Genomic DNA, 25,190 nt, shown 5'->3' with positions numbered 1-25,190 from the left:
GTCAGACGGTCCACTTGGGCTGTCCTCCTTTTCATAGAGTTCCAATTCTGGCTCTTGCAGCTGGAAAGCCATAGTTGACCCATGAATCGAGTGTGGCTTTCTCCCTGATTCCGAATGGGATCTTGCAGAAAAAGTGACTCAGTATGAAAAGGTTCACCCACATCCACTCCGTAGTGCATAGGAAACTGCTGATTGTACCATGGAGAGCACCCATGTGAACAGCACTGCTCTCAGTGGCTGGAGTGACAGCTCCTCCTGGTCGGTTGATCCCTCACAATCTCCCCTTCATCTTTCAAGGATGAGGGTGATGGAGATCTAGGTCCAGGTAATGGGGTCCTCGGTAGGTCTAAGATCTCCACATCAGAGGACTGTAACCCCCTCGGTATCCTGGAATCACCAGGCTCCTTGCTCAATAAGTGTTTAGTCTTAGCACACCTCTTTTTGGGTGGCTCAGTCGATGTCAGAGCGGTAGCTGTCGGATCCAAACATTGCAGTGAAGCCAGGGCTGTCAACACCGATGGGATCAAGTCTCTGGACTTGAGCGTCGGGCCTGAGGTACTGCCGGCTCTGAATGCATTGGGGATCTCAGCTTTGACTGCTGTTTCTTTGGGGTCCACGCAGAGTCCGACAAACTTGATGCCTCACAAGCGATGGATGGTGGTCAGCTCCGAGAGGCTGTTGGTTCTGATGGCGCGGGCTGGGCTGATGGGATCGGGTTCGGATGCGACTGTCCCATGGCGGCTTTGGGAGTTTTTGATTTAGGTCCTGGGCCCGCCGCTGCTAGCACCCTCTCCTGAAGGGTTGCCTTCAACTGACTATCCTGCTCTACACGCACTTTTGTAGTAAAGCCCTGGCAGATATTGCAAGACTATTTTGCTCTTCGCCAAAGCAGAACAGGCAGAGCAAGTGGCCATTGGTCTTAGACATCTTTATGTTGCGTTTTGAGCAATGTTTAAATAATGCCCTTTCAGTCATAACTCACAAGCCTCTTTCCTCTTACAGATGGCAAACAACAAGAGGAAAAAACGCTGACTTGGAAGTCTCCACAAACGTTACAATTAGCCTCTCCTGCCGGCAGTGAAAGAGAAACTGGGGGTAGAGGGCACTGCGCCTCACTGGGCTGTTTCAATGGGAAAACAGCCGTGGCTGCGCACTGGTAGGTATTGTGTGCCCTCTAGGGACTTTTTAAAGCTACAAAACCTCTGATCGGCAGGCCTGCACATGCACAGTCCCATACGAGGCTGCACAAGACTGACAACGAATATCTACTTCCCTATGGCTCAAGGTATGCAGGATTCAACTCATTAGTAACACTTGCTGAGTGATAACATGGCTACAAATATTGGGGAAGTTACCTCTCTGCTCAAGACTGAAAATGTTATGTTGCTGCATTTGAATTATTGTTGCATGCAGCTAATCTTCCAATATCATTTTAAGATGTAATGGCTATCTAAATTCAGAAGTTGCTGAAATCCTGGAATTTTTCAAAATCAGAACTCTAATCAGCTTTCCTAGAAACTAATTTGAGTTATTAAACTCCATTCTTACCAGTCTGAAATCCATGATGGCTTTTGCCATCAGTTTTCCCAGAAAACGGAACTTCATTTTAACCTTAGCAATATGAGCAGGTTTAGCTGTTCTACCAAAGGGAAGTGCAAACAGACCTTGAAGATTATGAATATATTTGGTCCCTTCTTGGCTTCCTGTTTTGAAACAAACACAAACTGCTATGCCAACAATAAACATAACTATTAACTGTGCACAAGATAACAGACAAGAAAGTCAACATTTTAGTTCAAAACCAGCGGCCTTTTATGAACACACATTGTATAGGTACTTTTAGAAATACAGGTACTTTTTATTTAATTAGAGACAACACAATTCATCCTCCTTCAAAATGAGCACTGGGGTAGAGCACAGGAAATACATGCGGGAGGTTGGGATTAAATCTGTAGCATCTTCAGTTAGATCTCTAGTGGTAGGTTTTAGGAAAGACCTTTCTCTCCTAGAGATCTTGCAAAAAGTACTACCAGTCACAGCAGGCACTATTGAGGTAGATGATCAAGAATTGAAATTGCTATCAGGTAACTTTGCCTTTTCAGAAGCATTACACCATGTATGCTTCACTTATCTTTCTTTCTGTTCATGCTACAATTGTGTTTTATGGATCTTCCCTGAACTTCAGGGCCACGCACAAAAACAACTGCCACCTTTAGTCTTAATTCCTCAAAAATCTTTACTTTTCTATAGTCATTTTAAAGCAATATTAGCTTTGAAAATTACATCCTCTGAAAACATCCATAAGATGGTTTTAGTTACCTTTAGGGTTGGCAAGAGTAACTTCTTCACCTCTCCACAAGCCCAGATCTGCTCTCTGTAGTTCCTGAGATACAAGTGCATAAAACTCCAGTGTAGGTCCTAAACCTGTGCCAACCTTTTGAGAGAAAGGTATTTTTTAATTTAAAGAGGATATTAGAAAATGTACTTTAAAAGCTGTTTTCTGTGACAAAAAGTTATGATTATAGAGAACGCTAGTAAGAAAGTACTAGTAGAAACTGTAATCAAAGGTAGAATTATTTAGCACATAAACGAAACCTGTTGAAGAAAAAATCTGCCTCTGCAAAGGAGTTCTGCCTCACCAATCTTTAGGACTTCTTTGTAGAGGTGTATGATACAGGATATGTGATCCGGCTTTATAGCAGGATTTATACCAACCTGGCATAAATCCTGCTGTACCTGATCACATAAGAGAATCCCAGCTTGGTTCCAGGGAACCAAATTCTGGTGGGTCAGATTATTCAGTTGCAGGCAGGCACAGCAGACAGCATGAGGGCAGTGGTGCAAAGTGGAGACAAGCTTCATGCTGCAGCATGAGAGCAGTTTGAGGATGGCAGGGGACAGGAGGTAGCAGGCAGATTCTCACCCTGCCCCTCCACCTCAACTCGAGCATCAAAAGAGCCTTTCAAGCAGCCGCTGGCTACTTTTTAAACTCCATAGCTTCAGCTCAGGTCCAGGTTCTCTACTTTTATGCTGAGATTCTCTGGTTGGACATTGGTTTCCCTGCTTCACTTTGGTTCTGTTGGGCTTTGATGGTTCAGCTTGCTTGGGAGTGGGACTTGCATTTGTAACTAATTTTTGGCCAGAGGTTGCCTTTGTTTAAGGGTTGCCTTTGTTTAAGGTTTCCATTTGCTTAGAAAACCTTGGATTGTTTCCCCCATAACAAACAACGGAGAGTGGCTGGGGGCAACTTCTTCATGGTTCCACAGAATTGGACCTGGGGTCCAATCTTCTTGAAACCTGGAGGAGGGGACTTAGCAGACAGGAAGAAGTAGGTTACCTGAAAATTTGGTGGTGTTTCCCCATTATTCCCCATAAGGAATAACGGTTGGATAAATTTGGAATTCTTGAATCAGACTGATTGATTGAATCAGATTAGAGAATCTTACCCGGATTTCAGGAATACCATTTATTTTTGCAAAATAGTAAAGAGTCCAGTAGTACCTTTAAGACTAACCAACTTTAATGTAGCATAAGCTTTCAAGAAGTTTATGCTACAGCTCCTCTGGATCTATGACCGTTTCTTTTTGGTATCCCTGAAACCCAGAATTTTGGGGAGTGCACACCCTAGTTCTTTGAGAAAGTGAAAAAACATCTAGATAATAGTGGCCCACTAGATATTATATACTTGGACTTTCAAAAGGCTTCTGACAAGGTTTCTCACCAAAGACTCTGGAACAAATTTAGCAATCTGAGATAAGAGGTCAGGTCCTCTTATGGATTAAGAATTGGTTAAAGAGGAAACACAGTAGGAATGGACAGTTCTTGCAATGGAGGAAGTAAGCAGTTGGTGTCCCACAAGGATCAGTATTGCTATTTACTTAGTCATAAATGATCTGGAACTGGAGATGAATATTACAGTGGCCAATTCTGCAGATGACACAACATTATTAAGGATGGTAAAAACCAATCTGGAAGGATCTCTACAAACTGGGAGAGTGGGCAACGATGTGGCAAATGTTCAAAAAATCCCAGTCTCAAGTATATGCTAAAGGGGTCAGAACTAACTGAGATTGAGAGGAAAAGAGACCTTGGAATCATAATGGATGGGCAAAATGAAAACATAATCCCAGTGTGCCACAGCAGTGAGTAAGGCAAACTCTATGCTAGGGATTATTGGGAAAGGTATTGAAGATAAAACCGCTAATAATAAAATTCCCCTATAAAGACCTATGGTGCCACCTCAATTGGAATATTATGTGCACTTCTCAACATCATATCTCAAAAAGAGTATTGCAGAACCAGAAAATGTATAGAAGAGGCAACCAAAATGATCGTGGGGATGGAACAATGTTCTTATGAAAATATAAATCCAGGAACAAGCTTCCCATTACAATTAAATACAAATTACAAACACTCTTCAACTCTGAATATCACAAAGAACTGCACGATAGAAAGAAAACAATGTTTATTGTTACCTTGTAAGAGCCCTACAAACTAAGCATCATTTAAATTGGAAGGCAAGCACAGACAATAGTTTAAGAACCACATTGGAAGGATTATGTGTTAACAGGCAGAAAGAAAAATCCAGTCCTCAGCTTTTGGTTATAGAGTTCTGTAACTGTAGTGCTACCGTAGCAATACGGCATGAGAGGTGTGCGATTCAAGTTTCCGATTTGGTATAAATGCCTGAATTGGATCTGATTTGTAAAGATTTGGGATTTCCGAATCAGGCCCAGCATGCTGGCCTGATTCGGAAATGCCGAATCAAAGTTTCCCAAAGCAATTTCAGCCGCTTCAGGAAGCTTCGGGGTGACCGGTGGGACAGCTGGAGTTTAAAGGGCCCTTTCTGTGCTTCAGCTGGCCTGCAGGGGAGGTCCCCCAGCGGGCCAGCTGGAGTTTAAAGGGCCCTTTCCCTACCGCTTGTACAGCAGGGAAAGGGCCCTTTCCACACTTCAGCTGGCCTGTGGGGGGTGGGGAGAGATCTAAGTTGGATTTATAAATTAGACTAAATAAGATTTATAATGTAAAGAAATCTTACATTGAATGAAGTTAACTATGCTTAAGACTTGAAGCCATTTTGGCCATATGAATGGAATCTGAGATTTGTAAGAATTAATGAACTGGATAGCATTAATTAATAATAGTACTATTTAGATAAGGTAAGTCCTCTGCTTTTATAGTACATTTAAATGTAACAATGTAATTTTAAAATGTATTTTTTTATTCAGTGCATTTTCTCTATTTATTTGGTATTTTAGAAAATAAAAAAATGAGGTACTCTTCAATCTTAGAAAACATAAGGGAAGGAAGGAAAACATTAACTGAAGAATTTCAGACTCTTTAAAAAAGCCAGCTCATGGTGTCTAAATGTAGTCAGTGAACATGACAGCTAGCCATTATGCTTACTTACTTCATTCTCATACTGAATTTCCAGCATGGCTCTTGAACTGCCCAGATCCTGCATCACCGATTCTGCTTGTTTCAGCAGTTCCTCTCTGTTCACAGTACGCTACGTGTTGAAGAAGAGTAATAAATTATTTTTCCAGACTTCACAATTCAATTGTAGTTTTGTAAACGAAAGAACAAATGACAACATGAGCTAATATTATCACTTTCCAATATATCAGAATTTCATTAAGAGGGCATTTGACATAATGTAGTAGTTAAATTTGTAATTAAAGTATTCATCTCAAGCAAGGCAGGCCACTTTTATTCCATCAAATGCAGACTACACAGCTTTAGTACTCTAATGGCGTTACAAAGCTAAAGTTATGTCAGAAAATTACAAAAATTAATAGTGAGTATCATTTCTATGTTACAACAACAGCAGTGCCCTGGATCCAAAACAGCCAGCAGAGTGAAGCTGATCGAACAGGACTCCCACACATCCTCCCTCCTGCTGTAGTCCATTGATTCTACCCAAGTTTTGCTCAAAGTGTGTATCAAAGGGACTTCCAACAGCATAGGAGCGTGCTCTCTCTCACACTCACAGAAGAACTGGATTCTTAATACATCAGCAACTCAGTAATTCCAATTAAGAATGGAAGATGGTGAAGTATAGTAGCTAAGAGAATGAGTTATGATCTAGGAGGTCCCTGGTTCATGCCTTACTTCTCCCATGAAGTAAGACTTCTCCCACTTATAGCGGAGAAGTTGCTTTCATTTATATATAGCAGCTGGAGAGCAGGGGTTAATACTGGCCTATCTTACAGAGTTGTGAAGAGCTATGAATGCTGATAGTGCTATATACACATGCTAAGCATTACTATCATTGCTAAAGTTGCAAAGTAGCTTGTTTCTAAAGCTAACCAGTGTACTTAAGTTTCAGTTGTTAGAGAGACTGAAGTCAGATAATGACATTTGCTCAACATACATACCTTTTTCCTGTCCAATCGTGGTGCCACTCTGCTATCCTGAGAATCAGACTGGTTGATTTCTGGATTGGTATCTAGCAGTCTTTGCATGGCTCTATCTCGGTCAAAAGCAGTTACATAAAACAACATTTGCCGTGTATCGAACGGAAAGAAAAAAGGACTGTAAAAGAGATTGGCATATACTTTAATATGTTTTTTAGACATTTTGCAAAGCTAAAGTGACTACAGTGGCTTAAAAATATAGAACTAAAAGCATTAGCTCTCAATATATTGTTTATAATTCTTGAAACTGACCCTGAGGAGAATATATCCTTACAAGATTCAAGAAGCCAACCCACTGTAAAATCATCTTAAACGTAACAAATTGTTCCACAGCAGAGATATCAAGCTTGTGACAGCCTTCCTTACTCCTACTAAAGGCATGTAAGCAATCCAAAACACATTCATGTCTAGCTTTGACACACTTATTCTTAAAGATACTTAACCTAAGTTTTACTTCATGCAGCTACACACTTTGGAAACTCTGGAATTCTGTTCTTTTCTTTGTTTTTTCATAGAATTAAAGCCTGGTGCAAGAAATAGCTACAGTAGACTGTAGTCAAATCTTGAGAGTAAATTACATACCATGATTTTCCAAGTTCCGTTAGCCATGTTGGTATGTTTCCTGTCATTATTACCAAAGGATCTTGAAGTTGCCTGTTAGCTTTTGCTGTGAGTTTACTGTTGATAAATTCTGAAGTTGGAATAATCTCTTTACAGCTTGCATTCTACAGGAACATAAAAAACAGGTTGTTTTCATTTAGAAACACTACACCATTACCAACAACTCTTTATCACTTTATTTAGAACAAAAAGATGTCTCAAGCATTCCTGATGCAGAAATGAAGAAATACAGACTTCTTCAAAATTGGTGTCATCCTTGGGAAGATTTGTTCCTTTAATAGCAATTTTCCCTTACTCCTGAGGATCAACCATGATACACGTGTAACATGAAATCATCACATTTTAAAGGACTATGACTCCCTCATGAACCAGAAATTGAAACAGGTTTGCAAACCAGAGTTATGACAGACATATTTTACATCAGAAATACATGTGAAAGAATTATGGTTAACACTGGGAAGGAAGGAGGAAAGAATCTCTACAGGGAGAAGTATATGCATTCCAAGAGTTGCTGCCAGACATCTAGCATTCTATCTGCACTGCATCTTAGTAGACAGGTAGCACATCATGAAAATTATGTGCAGCTCAGTAACAGAACATATGCTGCATATCCATAAATGCGTAGGATCAATCCCTGACATTACCAGGTACAAGAGATCAGGTAACCCGGTTGGGAACAGTCCTGCTTGTCACCCCTGTATTGCTGGGCCAGAGTGTTAATCGGACAGAGTGTATGAAATCTTCCTATGTAGCGTTCATGTCCACACATACGAAGGTGAGTAGAGCCAGGTTCTACCACTTAAATCAAGACTTCATGAGATCAGATTTTCAAGTACTTTGTACCTGGATGCTAGATATTACACTGAAATTGGCCATCTTGAGAAATATGGTAACTTGAATTTTATAAATAGTTAACAGCTTACAAACCCTATACAGAAAGCACAACTTAATTTTTTTTTAAAGTTAAGAATAGACAGATTCTCTTCCATCTTGTGGGGGGAAAGCTTCAGTGTAATTATTGTAGCACTTCAATACAGTACTTAACATTAATCTTTTCAGAAAACCTATCTTCCATGATAGGATTTATCAACATCTATTAGCTATGCTAAGTGTACAGAATATTCGTTGCTGAGGAACAGACATAAGCGTGTTGTTGCTTTCATGCTCTCCTGTGGACTTCCCAGAAACATCTGGCTGATCTCTGTTGGAAAAAGGATAATGAATCCTTGATCACTGCCACCAGGGCTGTTACACTTTTAAAACTAAGTTGTAATGCTTTGATACAATGTAGTCTTTTAGGTTTATGCTTATACATTTTATCACTATTTCAGATAGTTGATTTCTGCATAATTGACCAATGCAACATTTAGGGCTACAATTGGTTTCTTTTTATGAGTACACTTTTCCTGAATTTATGACAAAGATGAGTTTATACCAACAGTACTACTGACAGCATTGTTTATCATCATGTAGAAGTTCCACCACTGAACATGAACAGGTCTTTTGTGGCAAACAGAACATGGTCAGAGTATGATATTGGCAATTCATTCCATATCAGAAGTTCTTTAGTAACATATAAATGAAATCACAAAAAATGTTTCTAATGCAACAGCAACATGTATACTCACATCATACAGGTAATACCAATAGCGACTGATAGCATGTAAAACTCTCAAAAGAAGAATAACATCTAGCGAAGGATCTTCAAACGTTATATTTTCAGGAGGTAAAGATATAAGGTAAACTTCCAAAGGATTTGAGATAGAAGGACACACTCCATCTAGAACAAGACAAATTCTATTAACAAGTGGAGAAATGGTTTGAAACATTTTTATCAGTTATATGTAAGGCACAATTACAATCTCCACCCACCTCACAGGGTGTTTTGTAGTGGGGATAATAGCATACTTTGTACACCACTCTGAGTGGGTGTTAAGTCATCCTGAAAGGATATAAATCGAATGTTGTTATATTATTATTATTATTGATTTTTGCTGCGAGTTCTGAGACAGGATATAATTACATGGCAATTCAAGTAATTCATTTAAAAGGTTACGTAAACTTCTTTGCTATGTATTCAGTTGACCAACACATACTTACCATGCCATAGTTCATCATGTTTTTTTGCATTTCTAGGAGATGTTTTCGTAGGAGCTGTTTGTGCTCTTCCCCTTTTGCCACCAACACAGTCTTTATTACTATCTTCATCTTCACGTACTGGCTTGTACCTGAAAACACATGAAATATTTCAGAAATGCCCTGCAAACAATCCAGCGACAGAACTCAATGCAGAAGCAGTAGCTCCTACTCACGTCAATTTGAACATCTGAACATAGCATGCCACGCTTAGCCAGAATTAAACACACTAAATCAGAGACCTTAAATGCATGTTTTTGCCACAACTGGGGAAAAACAGAAAGCTTAGCGATGTGTGAGATTTTGATTGGAAAACAGCATGAAAAAAAGGTTAAACATCTCCTACTTCCTCAACCAAAAGGTATTCCAATGCATCTGCATTATTTATACATCCCCACTCAGGCAAAATCAGCTTTTCATTTTGTTGTACATTCAAGGAGGTATCAGGGGTAGATCCCAGGCTTTCAAGTACAACCCAATACTGAGAGATCCTATGTTTCCTTGAATACAGAAGCCCCTGACCACAAGAAACAAAATACCACTTTCTATTCTGACTCCTGGTCCCCTAGATACAATCCCAAGGGCAAAGCAGCTTAGTTTAAAACATACAACAAGAGAGACTAGGGGCAGGAAAATGCAACTCCTATCAGATTTATTCCTCAAAGTAAATGCTTTAACTCACTTCATATTAAACTTTCCCATATTAACAAGGAGGTCAATAGCCTCCTTCAAAACTATTTGAAAGCAAGAGAATAGAATAGAAATTCTTTACTTACCCATCCCTCAACTGCTAAAAATGGCATAATTCATTCGCGACTAAAAAGCATACTCCAAGTACCCCCTACATTCCAGCACATCCTTAAGAGCTTTATAGTCACAGCCCCCACTTTTCCCCCAGTTGCCAAAGAAATAAAGCTAAGGAAACTGTTTCTTGTATTTGGAGCAACACAAAGTTGTGCCTGTTTTTTTATTTTTGAAAATGAAGCATGTTCTTGCTCCCTACTTTTTGTTCTCAAACTTTGGACTAAATTGAACAATGATAAAGTTAGAAAGTAACCACATATGAGAGTTCAGCAAGGTACTCCTAGAAAACATTAAGGCTAATTTAGTCTGTCAAATGTATGATGGTATTAAATGCAAAGGGTACTACTATGGCTGGATTGGGAGAGAACCAATGTCCCAAACTCCTTAGAGGAAGGGTGATGTAAGTGGCTAGTTTAAAAATACCCTTTAAAATAGAGAGGGCCCATTTTCTCTGACTTACCAGATGGTATGAGTCTTTGTCCAAATTCCAGCTCTTCCCAATGGGTTGCTTTCATCATCTGTGGACTCCCTTTCCTCTTCAGCTTGCAAACTGAACTGTCTAACTGCTTGGTACACAGTCATGTTATATGGCAGGAGATGTTCTCCAATGTAAAACTGCAGCCTGTGCCTCACATTCCCTGAATTTAAAAACTGAGCAGCCTAAAACAAAGAAGGAAAAGGGCAAAAGTTAAAATGCAGTCTAAGTAGCTCTCCAATGTGGAAATCAAAACTCGACAATACCTTACCAGAGATTCATCTATTTCCTCATCTGATCCATCATCATCACTATCTTCATCATCTTCCCTCACTCGTCCATAACCTTGCAAAACAGACCAAATACTGTTAACTGGACCTCTGAAACAAACAATGCTTCTAAAATATTTAAAGGAGCTGCAGGAACCACCCCAGGCAATTCTACTTCCCAGACAGGAAAAAGCAAACATATAAGAACAGTTTTAATGAACAGATCAATCCCCTGTAACATTTCAGAGCTCTGTCTTGAGAAATGGCACTCTTATCTCCTTCCCATTAGAGGACATGTCTGCTTTTTATAATCAATATTAAAGAGTAGTCTTAATGGGTCATTAAAAGAGCTAACTTACAAAATATTCCACATTAATGGCATCCTATACCCAGAGCTAACAGCAACACATAAGATATTAGTAGTCAAATATTCTGCTTTCTCCTTGCTTCTATTAGCATCCTAAGAATGACCACTCTTGCCTTGGCCACCCAGATCAATACCTGCTACCATTTTCAGTACATATCAAACACTCTGTCTTTTCTTTTCAACAACTGTCTTTATTTTCAACAATTCCATCTACATTCAAAGAGTAGTAACAGCTCTTAGACTCTTCCACCAGCATTAGAGCTATTACAAAATAACTGAGACATCATGTCATCCTTACTATCTTCAGAATTTTTCAAGTATGAACTTGCTACGGGTCTAAAGTGCTTAATCTGAAAGAGTGACAAACTTGTACAATCAACTTCTCAAAGAGTTCAGAAAAAAAACTGTAGACTTCAACAGCATACGTTCACCCAGTTTATCCCTCAGCATGCACAACAACCAACCAAGCTAAGGGATAAAAAGTGAGCCAGGGAGATGAACTGGGCAGGGCAGCCTGAATGCCAGGTCCTGTTCAGCAGTTTCCCCAACTAACATCAGTCCCCAATGGAAGTTTTATAACCAGCTAATTTTGATGAAAATTTGAAGCTTTGGTGTAATTTTAATCAAAATGAGAAGTCAGGCCAATTAAAGATTGTATACAAAGGCTCTTATCAGTCAAACTGATTTCTTCAAGTCCTGCTGTACAGCTTTAAGCCACAATTAGCATGAGTATACACACAATGCTGTGACCACACATTTACAGTGTATAATTAAACAATAAAAGGTACCTCTCACTACTAGGTATCTCTCAATGGCCTGTACCAAAGCAAGGGGATCTATCTTCACAGGTCCACCTTTCCACTGTTTCACGTTAGCACAGTCTGGATGTCTTTGCAGCTGGCATTTTAACTGATGGGTGTTGAAAAACTTTAACGCTTGGGATCCTCTGTTAAGAGAAAAACTCAAGATAATTTATGAAAAACGTTGCTACAGTTATTCTATTTTCAGTTGTGTATAATCAACACATTTAAGTAACAAAAAAAGTTCCTTCCTTTCCTGTTGGCTCAACAAGTCCATCCGATTTTAAGACTGTATTCCTCTTAAACTGGTCTCTCCAACTCCCATCTAATTTCAGAATTGGAAGATAGGAACAGATCAGTTTTGCTTACAAATTATTACTTCAGACTGAGAGACTATTAAATTTGGGGCTGTCATTTCAGGTTTATTCTGCCTTACTTGCTCTGCTCTTGATGTTCATTATATATATCATTTTTCATTGCTTTAGGTAACAAATGTTCATATGATACAGATGATTTTCAAGTTTTGTTATTATATCCACAACAGTTTTTTCACCACCTTAAAAGCAAGGCCCTTCAAGTACAGCCCAAGTTCTGTAAGTACAGAACCCACACTAACAGTGCAATCCTATGGAGAGTTACTCCAGTCTAAGCCCATTGACTTCAATGGGCTTAGACTGGTGTATCTCTCCATAGGATTGCACTGCAAATATACTAGCAAAGATATGTGTAACTGATTTGAAGTCTGTATTTCCCAACAAATATTGCTGCATTATTTGTTGTGCTTGCTGAACTATTCCAAAAGAAGGAGCCATGCATTCAATGGCAAACATTACAACCACAACACAGGTTGCGTGTACATATCAGCTGGGCTGCAAATATTTGGACATACTGAGTTAGATCTCAAAGATCCATTGTGCTAATTACAGTGCTTTCATCTGGCACAAGGGACCTTCTGCAGCAGAAGAGCCTCCTTGAACCTGGCGAAAACAATGGCATTAGCTGAACAGAACTGCAGAGTCCAATCTGCTAGCCACATTTACTTCTTTGTAGGCTAAGAATTTAAACACAGCTGTGCTCTGAGGATATATGTTATAAGCAGTTTGATTAGACTTTAACCATTTTCTCATTTTTGACTGCTGCTAATCTGATACTAGAAGATGGGGTGCATCCATTTATAAGACTCATTTGAAGCAAAGAGAATATAAAAAATTACAGGAATGAAGATTGGTGACATCATATCTCAAAAATTTAAGACAATTTCTTCTTAGCCAGCTGTTCTATGTCAAGGTGTTGCTTGGGCAAGCAAGGAAGCAGACTAATCAGCACCATGGCCAGACAGGTTTTAACAACTGCACTTACATATTTCACCCACAACCTAAAGAATAGTACAAATGTTTTCTTCCTGAGGCTATGCCTAGGTGGGATTTAGTTTCACAACACCTAAACATGGTACTTTTTAGCTCTACTCATGCAACCGAAGAGAGTCCAAGCTTCACCATTTGTACAATCCTAGGAGTGAGAAACATCTTAGCAAGCTCAAAGAAGCAGATTTCAAAGTTCTCTAAGTGTGAGTGAAGTATCACTGAAGTTGTGTAGGAAGTGTCAGCATGAGCTCTGATCTACCCTTTGCTTTTTCCCTACTTGAGTGCCAACCCAACCCTGTTGACCACAAACAATGGAAAAGAGATTGTATGCCCCCTATGATCAGCAGGGTTATTGTGTACAAAGCTCACAAAGATGTAACTTTCCTTAGGTGGATTAAGGTTAAACTAATTCTACTATCTTTGTTGCAAACTGTGTAGAACCATCACTATCAAGGCATGGCATTGAGAAATACCTGTTTTCTGGTACTTTGCTTGAGGCATAGGTTTAAAGAATTCTGTAGATCTTACTGAGATGGACTAGATGCATGCACACACAAGCTTCTTCTAGCTTGGTAGGCTGACTTCCTACCTAGAGTTTAAAGTTGAAATAGATAAGGGAGTTTCTTTTCAGTGGGTGGGGAAGGGGTTATCTAGCTTCACTTGCTAACTGAGACTCTTTTTGCCAGCAATTACCCTACAAGTAAAGCTGTTTACATGTACATGTAAGAACGAAGAAACATCGAGGGAGACAAAAAAGGATTATCTACAAGCCAGGAACCAACAAGGGCACATGACAGAGTGGAAGACCCCCCCCAGCCCCTCCCACTGCCCCCCCATTTCTTTTCCTGATTTGTTTTCCAGGCTTCCTTCAGTCTGGGTCTGTTTCTTCCCTTCCTACTACTACACACTCACTATTTTACTCCTCTCTTGGGTTATCCACACTTCCAGTATTTTTCTTTCTAAAGTCCTCACTTGCCTACCACCACTGTTTCCTCCTGCCAACCACTTATCATACCTGCTTACTCTTTTCTCCCTCCCATCACAGCCCCCCAGATTTCTTCTCCACTCCCACCCCCCGCCATTCTCTCTCCTCTTTCAGTGCTATGGCAGTGCAAAATGCCAGCTGGAATTTTGTTTGGTTTGAGATTTTTTTAAAAATTATCTTTTTTCCTTTACTCTGAGTGGTACCCCCATGAGGGTTTTGAGACTGAAAGGAGGTCATACTTGATTATTAAATATACAATGCTCTCTCTCTTTTAAGGTATTCTGTTAAGAATCTTATCTTTGTTCAGGAATCAAATCTACTGTGATGATAAAGATATCACTTTGGGGCAACCCATCACAGATTTGATCAGTCTGCTTCTACTTTTATGGACTGCAAACATTACAATATTCCACTGCTAAACAACTGGCTAAGAAGAAAAGTATCCCATAAGATGACTAGATCTAGGCAAGTTTTTTTCAAAAATTTCTTTTCTAAATTTAAAGCTCTGTTCATTTTTTGAAAATCAGGTTTAAAGTTATAGAAGAACTTGACCAAATTCACTGAGCAAGTTTTATACTAAACATAGTAACTCCATACAATCTAAATTCCAAGATAGCTAATTAGGCAACATGTAGTTAATTTCTCAAGAAAATATTAAACCCTAACCTCTTAGCCAAGTATGGTTCCCAAAGCTGCTAACAGTAAAAAAAGAAGAAGAACCCCAGCAAATAAGAAAAAAAAATGAAAACCAAGAATCAATCAGGTATCACTGGTATACATTAGGTTACAACTTCGCATACTAGAGACTATCAGATCACAGTAAGATTTTGCTTTTGAAGGAAATTATATGGGTTGGATCCCATCTCAAGTTTCTATGCACAGAAGTACAGTTTTTCCACCTACCCCCTCTGCTTTAGCCCCAAACATGGAACAAAATGCTGCTCTTGAGGAGGGAGGAGGGACCCCTCCCCCCGAGCATGAGGTCGAAATTGGATTACTGCCATGGAAAAGGGGGGGGGGAATCAGTGAAGAAGACTACCCACCCCATGGCATGTGTGGATCTTTTCAATGGAATCCAACCCAATATTTTTTGCTATCTATTGTTAGAAAACTAGCAATAGACTGGAAAAAGGTTGCAGGACTGACAGCCAGTATCTTGAATATTTAAAAGTTGTTTTCAAAGACTTGGACTGAGATAATCATACCAGTCTATAAAAATCTTGAACTATGACTTATTTCTAAATCCATAGTACCTTTACATAAATAAGCAAAGACTGCCCAGCAACATTCAAGGGCTGCAATCATGACTTTTAAATGGAGTGCCAAGAGATTTATATTTAGCTTAATTTCACTCTCTTTTGACTCTTCTTAATTGCTTAAATCATTTATGTGAACTGCCATTGTGAAGCATCAGTAGTCGATCTCCAAAGAAGCATACCTACTCCATGCCCAAATCCCTTACACTGAAGAGCTGAAGCCTCAGTTTTTTTCTATGGTAATCTGGAATGGCTTATACAACAACAACCAAAAGAAGCAATGCAAACCAAAGTCTTTTAAGCAGTTATGTGTAAGGACAGCCAATCAATGCACAACATAGACAATCCTATAAGCCCTTTCAGATGGGCAGAATTAGTGGAACAAGAAATATTCTGGAAAGTAATGTTCTGAAAATGAAGTTTACCTGAGCATTAATCCTTACCTGCTCCCTGTTCCATTTCCACTTGGAAAGTCATGGACTTTAACGGGAAACTGCTCCATCTGACTAAGACAATTATTCATTTTGTGGACTAATGCCAATAAAGGTGCATTTTCTAATGGCTCTAATCTTCCAAGGGGTTCTTCTCCAGGAAGCTGGAATTAAAAGTTAAGTTCATGTAGGGACCAGGCCTTGTACCACTCAATACAGAATGCTAAGTTTGAAACTTTGGTTCAGGCCTCATGTCCTGTGGAATTCTTGCTCGGCCTGTTTTCTGGAAAGTCTCACGCTCTGCTAATTAGCTGCACCTGGGCTGCTTTCTTCTCCCGAGAGAGTGGCCTTGGAGAAGGCGAGAGCTGGTGCTGATCTCAGCCATATCCTTACTCCCTAAACTTTCACAAGGCTGTAATGTCCAATTAAGAAACTGAGCCCTAATAGGTTCCTTGAGTGGACTGATGCCCCTCCAGATTTCTTGGTCTCTAGGCAGTTTATCAGTTTTTCTACCCTGTAGCCATTGCCAACTACCTACAATGTGTGTGAAATAGCTCCTCAGCTCTACGCCTCCATGATGCCTAGAATAAGCTGGCATGGATGAACTTTGGTAAGATCAACCAGCTTTGGAACCAACTCAGAGAATGTTCAGTCAGATAGCCAGTAGTATTTTAGCAAGTGAGAACATATTTAGATCAGCAAGCTGTTATTTGTTCTCTGCCTTGCTTAAATGCTTTCTAAGAGTGGTTTCTGCCTTGCACGTGCTCCTATGTTTTTTCTTTAATAAATTCCAATAATATATTTTACAAGCCTGTGTCCAGTGTTGCTTGCTAAGGAGGTACACACACTCAAAAGAACCCAGGAAGCTGGGGTGCTTCAAACAAACGACCAGAGCTCTTAGAGGCTCCTAGGGGTCCTGAGTGGCCAGGAAAGCTGTCAGGGACGGGGGATGAGAGTCTCTGGGTCGATACAGTTCATTATTAAAAATTAGCAATATTTTGAAGCACTACGGCCAACCAAGGCAATCTAGAGTCAGCTCAGATAAATTATTCTACACGCTCAGTGTACTCTTCTCCAGTAGAAGATATTTCACAGGGATTGTTCTAGCAGATTCTCTTCAACAAACACAATACTTGCACAAAATGTAATATGTTATTTATTTATAATATACAGTGAGACTGCACACAAAAAGCTACACCAAATTTTCTCTGTGTAATATCAATTTTGTAGAAACCTTTTATTCAAGCAATTTGTCTCTCAGTTTCTAATACAAGAAAAGAGAAAATCATACATGGCTGTTGGTCACAAGTCTTCAAAATCACTTCCTCAAGAATCTTACGATTGCACCATATGTACCACAACTAGGAAGTGACCCCCCCCCCCCCGTAACACTGAAGATTGCAAGATACTTACAGGAGAAGAGAAAAATACATGAAGGAACCTTTTCAATCTGACATCCCGGTTTACAACATCTTTCTCACTCTTGGACGTCAAGTAAAGCAGCAGCTGTTTCATAAACCCACTATGCTGGATCTCAAACGAAGAGACATCAGACTCAGAGACTATACTACGGATTTCTACAAGGCACTCAACTCCACCATCCACCTGAAACAAATGAGTTTTTATTTGAGGACAAGGCTTTTATTTCAGCAATCATTCCACAGATCAAAAGAAAGAAAGAACTGGATGAACTCCAGATATTTTAATACTCAAATCCTAAAACAGAGTTGCACTTACCTGTAACTGCTGTTCATCTAGGTCTTTGTGCAGGCATACACTCCCTCCCTCCTGCCCTGCTGTGAGCTCTCTGGATCATGACAATGGAGACTTGCGGCAGTACAGGAGAACTGAGGGAAAAGGGGCGACCTCAACCACCATGTGACCACTTTTGGCAGGAAAAACTGGTTCAGAGTGGTCCAAGGGAGGGTCCTCCCCCCCCCCCCCCGGAATAGCCTAAAAGCTAGAAAAAATCCTGTTCCGAGCAGCTGGTCTGCGCAAGCACAGTCCCAATGTGGGACTGCACTGAAGACTGTCAATGACCATATTCTGCACCTTTTTGCTGATTATACCTGAGGGGATGTAGGATAAAGCCCCAAATCCAATGCACTATTAAATACCTATGTACTGACTGTAACTCCATGACAGCATACCCATGAAAGGCACTACATGCAAAATAGGATGCCTAGTTTCCAGACAACTGCTAACAAAGCCACCACTGTTTGAATCAACACTGAATAACTCAGAGTCCATCGGTCTCGTATTGTTTGTGAAAATAACTTTATGGTAAAGTGGCATTTGTTGGCTGTGAAGAAGCTGAGGCGAAACGAGCAGAACTGATTGCTGGCGGGCTCGTTGCCAACTTTGGGAGCGCTCTGACAATTGGGGAGTGACTCCAGCCACCTGCAGCCATTTGGTTGCCAACAGTGGGATAGTCCTGGAGCAGTGGGAGTATCCCAGGTATTCGACTTGTGAATGTAGCTATAAAGCTAAGAAACATCTTCGGGTGTTGTGGGCTCGTTAACACTGAGAGCGAAGAATTGCATTCCAATGTACATTTTTCATATATGGACTGAGCTCTAACATCTTTGAATTAGTTTTCTTCCTTGGATCTTACAAAACAGATTGAGGACTATGAGTATAATATAATTGAAAGGGATTATGAATGTATATTGTATATGATTGGTGATTCACTGGTGTATAACTGCATATTACAAATATATTGCTATTTTGTGTATTAGTTGTATTGTATATTGCTAATGCAACACACCTGGTAGTGTGATAAGTAGGTTCTTGTAGGGCTTTTTATAGTACAGTGTTGTGCAATCTTGGAACCTCTCCCTTTGTGCTGTATTGGTGTATTAACAAAGCCACCTCTAGCAGAGTAAGTCCAATATGGACTTAGCATGTATATAAAGAGTAATGGTTGATCATGGAAAAAACTTGCTTCAAATATAGTTGAATATAAACATGAAGGCTCTTTTTCAAACCAACACTGAGGCATTTTCATAGCTATTGAGTGTAAAAAGTGTCTGATATCCACGACTGTATAAAGAATATATTTAAAAAGTAGCGTGAAAAAGACCCTCGTATTTGCTGCCTTTGCTCTACTCAATAATGGCAGTCATTTGGGATATGCTCAGACAGAAGTGGCTATTGCTTTTGAGGGCTGTGCAAAACCTGTATTTTCCTTTACCCAAACAGAATGCAGTCAATCTGCTGAGGTGCTTATTAGATTTAGAATACAGCCAAAGTTTTCTTTCTAAGTAACCTTTTAAGACTTGGGCCATGACCCATTAAGACTTGGACCCAATACATTCCAGCTCAAGTGCAGTGCCCACAGATTAAGGGACTTGCATAAGGTTCTCAAGAACTGTGCTCCTCTACCTCCCATTGTCTTCTATGCATGTACACAACATGACAAGCCATTTCCAAAATTAGATGACTATGTACATTTCCAGTATTCTTTCAGCTTTTGAATCACTTGAACTCCTATTGTGCTTTATGTGGATCCTTCAGTTTTTGGACACTATACCTAAATTAAAATGAATGGGGGGGCACTTCCCTTTTTTTGGTTGAGTAGACAAATTCTTGAAGATTTTATCTGAACATGATTAGTTTTCTCCCACATACATGCTGGTACTAATGTGTTTTGGAACCAATTTTCATAACAAGGTTATGCAATTAAAATTCTCCCACAATGTCATACTTAAAGATGACTGCTGCGAATGGTCAATGATAACATACCACTATATACTTGTAGTCAATAGCTGTGAATAGCCCCCCACCCCCTGCAAACACCCCAACACCAAGCATTGCCAGCTTTAACACCAACATTCTTTGAAAATTAAGAGGAAATGCATTTCAAGGACTGAAAAAGCTCATATGTAACTGCAGAAGAAACATGAGACTTGCTCACATGTACACTGTAGGCAGTAACAGTAAAACAGAATCTTTCCTTTTCCTTTGTAAAACATTTCTCCATATTGAACAAAAATACCCTAACCTGAAGGTTGAGTTGTTCAGTTGCAGTGCAAAGTCTCTGTAACACATTTAGTGCAGGGTTGCTTCCATCCATGTTCTCAGAACTAAAGTAACGCTCTACAAATTTGTGGGCTTGATCTTTAATCCAACCCTTGATTTTCTCTCTATAAGAAAGTACAGTTTATATTATAATATATTAAAATACTTAAAGGCTGCATACTGTGCACACAGCCACTCTGTAGTACTCAAGTACATATTTACAATGTACACAAGCCTCTCAGTATTACCAAGACAGGGAGGCTTAAGAGAGATGTTTCCACAGTAGTCAGGAGTTGCTGCAAATCTGATTAGCGTTCTTTTTCCTTATTCCAGTCTACTATCTTCCCCCTCTCTACCCAATATGTATCTTTATTTTAAAAATAAATGGTCTACCTTTCAGTCATAATACTTCCCTTCAATGCAGTCCCCCGTTAATCTGAACTTCACCCAATCACTGACTGGCTCACACTGTTTCCAGCCTGAAGTTCTGTCCTCTTCTCCCAATCAGACCTCATATTAACTCCCAAGGTATGCCACAATGGCCAGGGACTATAGAGTTCCAACTATTAAAGTAACAGAAGCTATCACACCGAAAGACAGTTTTGCATAGTAAGAATTATTGGATAAATTACCTGTTATTGGATATTGTATCTTTTGAGGCAGCTCTTGCAAGACCACTGACGCCTGCTGTACGTGTTGGTTCAATGTTGTTGCTATTGGACTGGGTGCCTAATCTTCCCCACGTTTTAGGATTCAAACTTGCCAAAAAGGAAGATTTAGGAGACTGAGTAGCTGTAGGGCTTTTAGCTTTTGCAGGGAGAAAAGAGATGCTATCAGAATTGAGATTTAACTGCTGCTGAAGTTTACCAACAGCAGAAAAATCCACTGACACTCATGTTCTCTGATGGCATTGTGTGTGCTTAATGCATCATCACCCCCCCCCCCCCCACACACACACACCAGGATGTGATTATCACTTTCAACTGCATAAACGGTAGTGTTAAATGAATATTACAAACATTTTGAAGACTAATTTAGAGGCTGAACAGATTATGCATGTACACCCACACAGCAATCCAGTCACACACATATTAGACGTGTTTTCGAACCATAACAAATACAACTTAACTGCAGCTTCAAGTGCATTAGTACTGACATCGGTGCACTCTTAATCCATTAAGAGGTGAAGCATCTCTAGTTCAAGACTAAATCAAGAGCAAGCAGTTTCTTCAGCATTTAGAACACTTGCCCTCAACTGAATAAATGTACAAATGGAATCAAGCCACAGAAGTACAACAGCCACTTCTCAAGCACTCGTACTGTGGAATACTTCAGAAGCCTTAGGATATCTGTTAAAAGGCTACCAGTTTAGCTTTCCTCTCATGTCATATGCTTGCATCTGAAAATATGTATTCCAATATTCACTTGCCTTCTACATCTGGGCTTTTAGGGCATGTTTCTTTTATTTTTTGATGTAACATCAAGGACTAGAAAGTTATTGTTCAAGGAAAAGCCAGCACTCTCTTCTCAGGATTGTACCAAGGACTTAAAAGGCTCTCTCTCATTCACAGTGTAAGAAATCACAGCATCCACCTTGCTAATCAAGTGTATTGTTTTGTGTACAAATGTGTCCACAAGCTTACCTTGATTGTCTACTTTGTCATCATCTCTGGGAGGTGAATACTTTGGCCGTCGGGGCCCACGTTTTGGCAATCTTTTTCTCTTAAGAACATCACTTAATCGGCTATCAAAATAATCACAAAAACACCTAATGTAAGTCAATATGATACTTTAATGCATTACACTTTAAGTTTTAAATATTTGTTTCAAGACATTTAGTTTGAAGCTGTATCTCACTGGCTACATATCACTAAAAGCCATTTATAGCTTAATTCTCAGGTTATAAAAATATTTATTCCTAAACTTCAACATTGTTTTCTAAATTCATGTAGAAAAAAATAAGCAAGTGCCTTTTCAAAAAGCAGCAGCAAATTGAGCATTTTTACTTGCATAATATGCCAAAGCTATAAACTTAAATCTGCGAGAACAACTTAAATTTGTAATCTGTAAAGTTTAAGTTTTACAAGAGGCCAACAGTGAAAAGGTCTAACACAGGTTCTTTCTCCATTCATCTCACAACTATGAATGGTGGCTGTGGCACAAATTAGTGTGTCCAAATATTAGTCCTCTGTTGATTAGTGTTTTTCTTTGATTAAACAAGCCAAAAAGAAAAATCCTATGTATTTATTTGCCATGTTAAGGCCTGAATCTGACAAAACGAACAACTGGCAGACTTCTTCTGGCAACTGACTTCCAAGTTTAAGTACTGACGTAAGTACTGATATTTTACTAAATATTATTGATATTTTACTAACTATTACTGGCATGCGCATTAGCAATTCAAGTTCTCCCATCCTTAAAAAACAGCAGAGTAAGCTACAATCTTTTTTGCACCTTCTAAGAAGAATATTTAAATGGAACTATGTTTTAGTTCTCAGGCTGAACACCCCCAAATTGGCTACATGGGATGCCTTGGAAAAGCTATTATTATGCCATTATGATCTATGACAGGCACAAGTTCTCAGCTTGAAATACACAAGGTGTGCACTCATAACCTCATCAAGCAGCTTATTGATACCAGATTTTATATGATGCCATAAAGATTAAGGCCAATGCGAGATGGACTGTACAACCTCTTTTTCTTATTTAAGAGTCTACCTCCAAATTACAACCAATAACAAGCACCAAGGAACAGCAGTATAATGATAACAGAAATTACAACCAGCATTCCCAAGTTCAACACAACAAGTATTGACTTCCTTTTGTATCTGGTACGTAATAAGTAATAACTGTGCTTATATACCACTCGGCTAGACAGATTAGTGCCTCACCCAGAGCAGTGAACAAGTTAGTGTTATTATTATCCCGACAATACAGCTGAGGCTGAAAGCAGTGGCTTACCCAAGGCCACCTACTGAGCTCATGGCAGTAGCAGGATTTGAACCAGCAGAGTGCTGATTTGCAGCCAAACTACTTAACCACTGTGCTACAGCAGCTCTACCTCTATATGCCTATTAAAAATATCATAATGCAAGCATAACCATGTTAAGACAGGCTAATTCACAGCAATATCATATTTTTGTTGTTTAAAGAACAATAAGGCACACTCACCCCTGTGGACTCAGGTCCAGAGAGTCTTCCCTGCTGTGCTGTAAGCTTGGAGAGCCCAAGTCTGCAGCTGCATTGCTAGCAGCAGTTGCTGTTCCAGTGCTTATTGTTGTAGTAGCACCCAGCGTTCCTGAGCCATTAGTGCATGCTTTTGGGGGACTTGTTAGCAAAGCCTCTGATTCCGCTAGGTTTTTCACCTGGTGCATCACACCTTCCCCCAAAAAACAAAACCCAAAATTAACACATTTAAAACTTGTTAAAAGGTGGGGGAAGCTATTTTATGGAAAATATTTAGTGAAAATACACAATAAATCAAGGACATGCTGTCCTCCTGATTTTAGGTTGTCATCAGGTGAATGGCCTCCCTGCCCCACAGGCCCTGATATTTAGAAAGATGGCAATGTCTTGACTGCATGATATTATGATGTTTTAATATCATTGTAACTGCTACCATTGTTTTTATCTTTATGTTCACCAGTGAGTTTCAGCTAAATTAGAAACTTCTGTTTGCCACAGAACTATGGAACTATAAGGGAAATCAAGGCCCTGAGGCTCTCTTGAATTCCTTCCTCTAACAAAGATATTTATTATCTCTGAATCAAGCCTAGGCTCTTAACAAAGCTTGTTCAAATATATTCTGAACTTGCATTTTTAAACATAATGCTCAATCCAGTCCCTGAACTACTGGAGCCATTAGGCAAGTGCAGTTCTCAGCATGCAGAGGGGGAAAATTAACAGGAAGGAATTCTTCATGATAACAGATGCAAGAAAAAAATAGGAAGACTGTGGTCACTGTATTAGTGTTTCAGTTTTGCAGAATTGTGTGGGCAGAGAAAAGTCAGAAAGCCCTGGATAATATTTCATTCAAAAGATGCTCTTCCTTGACAAGGCTTCATATCTCTACAATTATTTAAAAATACAACTAACTGATATTTTAGCTTTTCAAATTCGTTTATACATTTTTTTTCATTTTGATTTCCTTCACCTTTAGATTTAAGCTATATTGATCTCAAATTTCTTTTGAAAGAAGTAAAATTGACAGGTTGTAGTCTGTGGGTGGTCTTGGACCCAGGCCTAATGCTGGATAAGCAGGGGGGCAGCTGTCGCTGAGAGTGCTTTACCAATTTTGACTGGTTACCCAGCTGTGGCTTTTCCTGAGCAGAAAATACTTGGCCACTGTGGTGCATGCCCCAGTTATACTTAGATTAGGTTACAGTAACACCCTCTACATGAGACTAACCTTGAAAAGCATTCAGAAATTTGTGCAGAATGCTACAGCCAGGAAGTTTTTTTGGAGCAGCTTACAGGGACCACAGCACTCCCAGTATTGAAGGTGCTGGTGCTGGTGCTGACCTTTAAAGTCCTATATGGTTTGGGATCAGCATACCTGAAATAATGCCTGCTCCCTTATAAACCTACTTGAGCCCTATGGTCATCTTCCGATGCCCTGCTTTGGATGCCCCTGTTTTCTAACTTTAGGCAAGTGGTGGCCCAGGAAAGGGCCTTCTTGGTTTTGGCATGGGAAGTCTGGAACCCTCTCTTCAGGGAAACTCATCTGTTACCTTCTGTTGCCATCTTCTGCCAGCAGATGAAGACTTTTGTTTTCTTTGGTGTTCCCTCAAAGTTAAACTAGACATTATGGTGGCCGTGGGTCCAACCAGTGCCTGCTGATGCCATTTTAGAGGAGAATTTAGTGTTTAAAAATTGTGAGGGACCAATTCCATGGCTTTTATCTTTTATTTAACAAAATTTATCCTGCCTTTCTGCTCTCATGGGGCTACCAAGGCAACTACCAAATTGAAACATATTAAAAAATCACATTATAAAACCACTAAAATCAACCACAACACAACAGTAAAAGAGTTAGTTTTATTTATTTATTTTTAAAAAGAATTAAAACCAGAGCTTTAAAAACATAACAGATATAAAAATAACAATTAAAACATTGGGCATGAAGGAGGAATCAATGAGGACACACCACCCAACCACCCAACCAACCACACCACAAACAGCAAACAAACAAACAAACAAACAAAGACAACAGAAGGGTAGACCAATCTCTTTGTCAAGAGAGTTCC

General features: G+C 39.5%; 1 protein-coding gene across 4 annotated transcripts in view; it reads right to left on the bottom strand.

Annotated features, from left to right (window-relative positions):
- Positions 1 to 25,190, bottom strand: part of TRIP12 (thyroid hormone receptor interactor 12) — a 106,658-nt gene that overhangs the window by 14,313 nt on the left and 67,155 nt on the right. For 2 of the 4 annotated variants that reach the window (XM_054983208.1, XM_054983210.1), the window contains 16 exons: positions 23,116 to 23,323; positions 21,588 to 21,688; positions 20,577 to 20,751; positions 19,928 to 20,069; positions 17,338 to 17,529; positions 15,937 to 16,088; positions 11,877 to 12,049; positions 10,724 to 10,797; positions 10,438 to 10,637; positions 9,138 to 9,265; positions 8,666 to 8,817; positions 6,999 to 7,141; positions 6,378 to 6,534; positions 5,411 to 5,509; positions 2,320 to 2,434; positions 1,549 to 1,703 (listed from right to left, as the gene is read on the bottom strand). In XM_054983208.1, coding sequence (XP_054839183.1) covers positions 1,549 to 1,703; positions 2,320 to 2,434; positions 5,411 to 5,509; positions 6,378 to 6,534; positions 6,999 to 7,141; positions 8,666 to 8,817; positions 9,138 to 9,265; positions 10,438 to 10,637; positions 10,724 to 10,797; positions 11,877 to 12,049; positions 15,937 to 16,088; positions 17,338 to 17,529; positions 19,928 to 20,069; positions 20,577 to 20,751; positions 21,588 to 21,688; positions 23,116 to 23,323 — 2,366 coding nt within the window. The remainder of the gene's footprint in view (positions 1 to 1,548; positions 1,704 to 2,319; positions 2,435 to 5,410; positions 5,510 to 6,377; positions 6,535 to 6,998; positions 7,142 to 8,665; positions 8,818 to 9,137; positions 9,266 to 10,437; positions 10,638 to 10,723; positions 10,798 to 11,876; positions 12,050 to 15,936; positions 16,089 to 17,337; positions 17,530 to 19,927; positions 20,070 to 20,576; positions 20,752 to 21,587; positions 21,689 to 23,115; positions 23,324 to 25,190) is intronic. The other 2 variants (XM_054983209.1, XM_054983211.1) reach the window with 1 other exon arrangement.

Source organism: Eublepharis macularius, chromosome 6, assembly GCF_028583425.1.
Source record: "Eublepharis macularius isolate TG4126 chromosome 6, MPM_Emac_v1.0, whole genome shotgun sequence".
Taxonomy (NCBI): Eukaryota; Metazoa; Chordata; class Lepidosauria; order Squamata; family Eublepharidae; genus Eublepharis; species Eublepharis macularius.
Note: the sequence above shows the minus strand (reverse complement) of the source record. Positions and strands in the feature narration are given on the sequence as shown.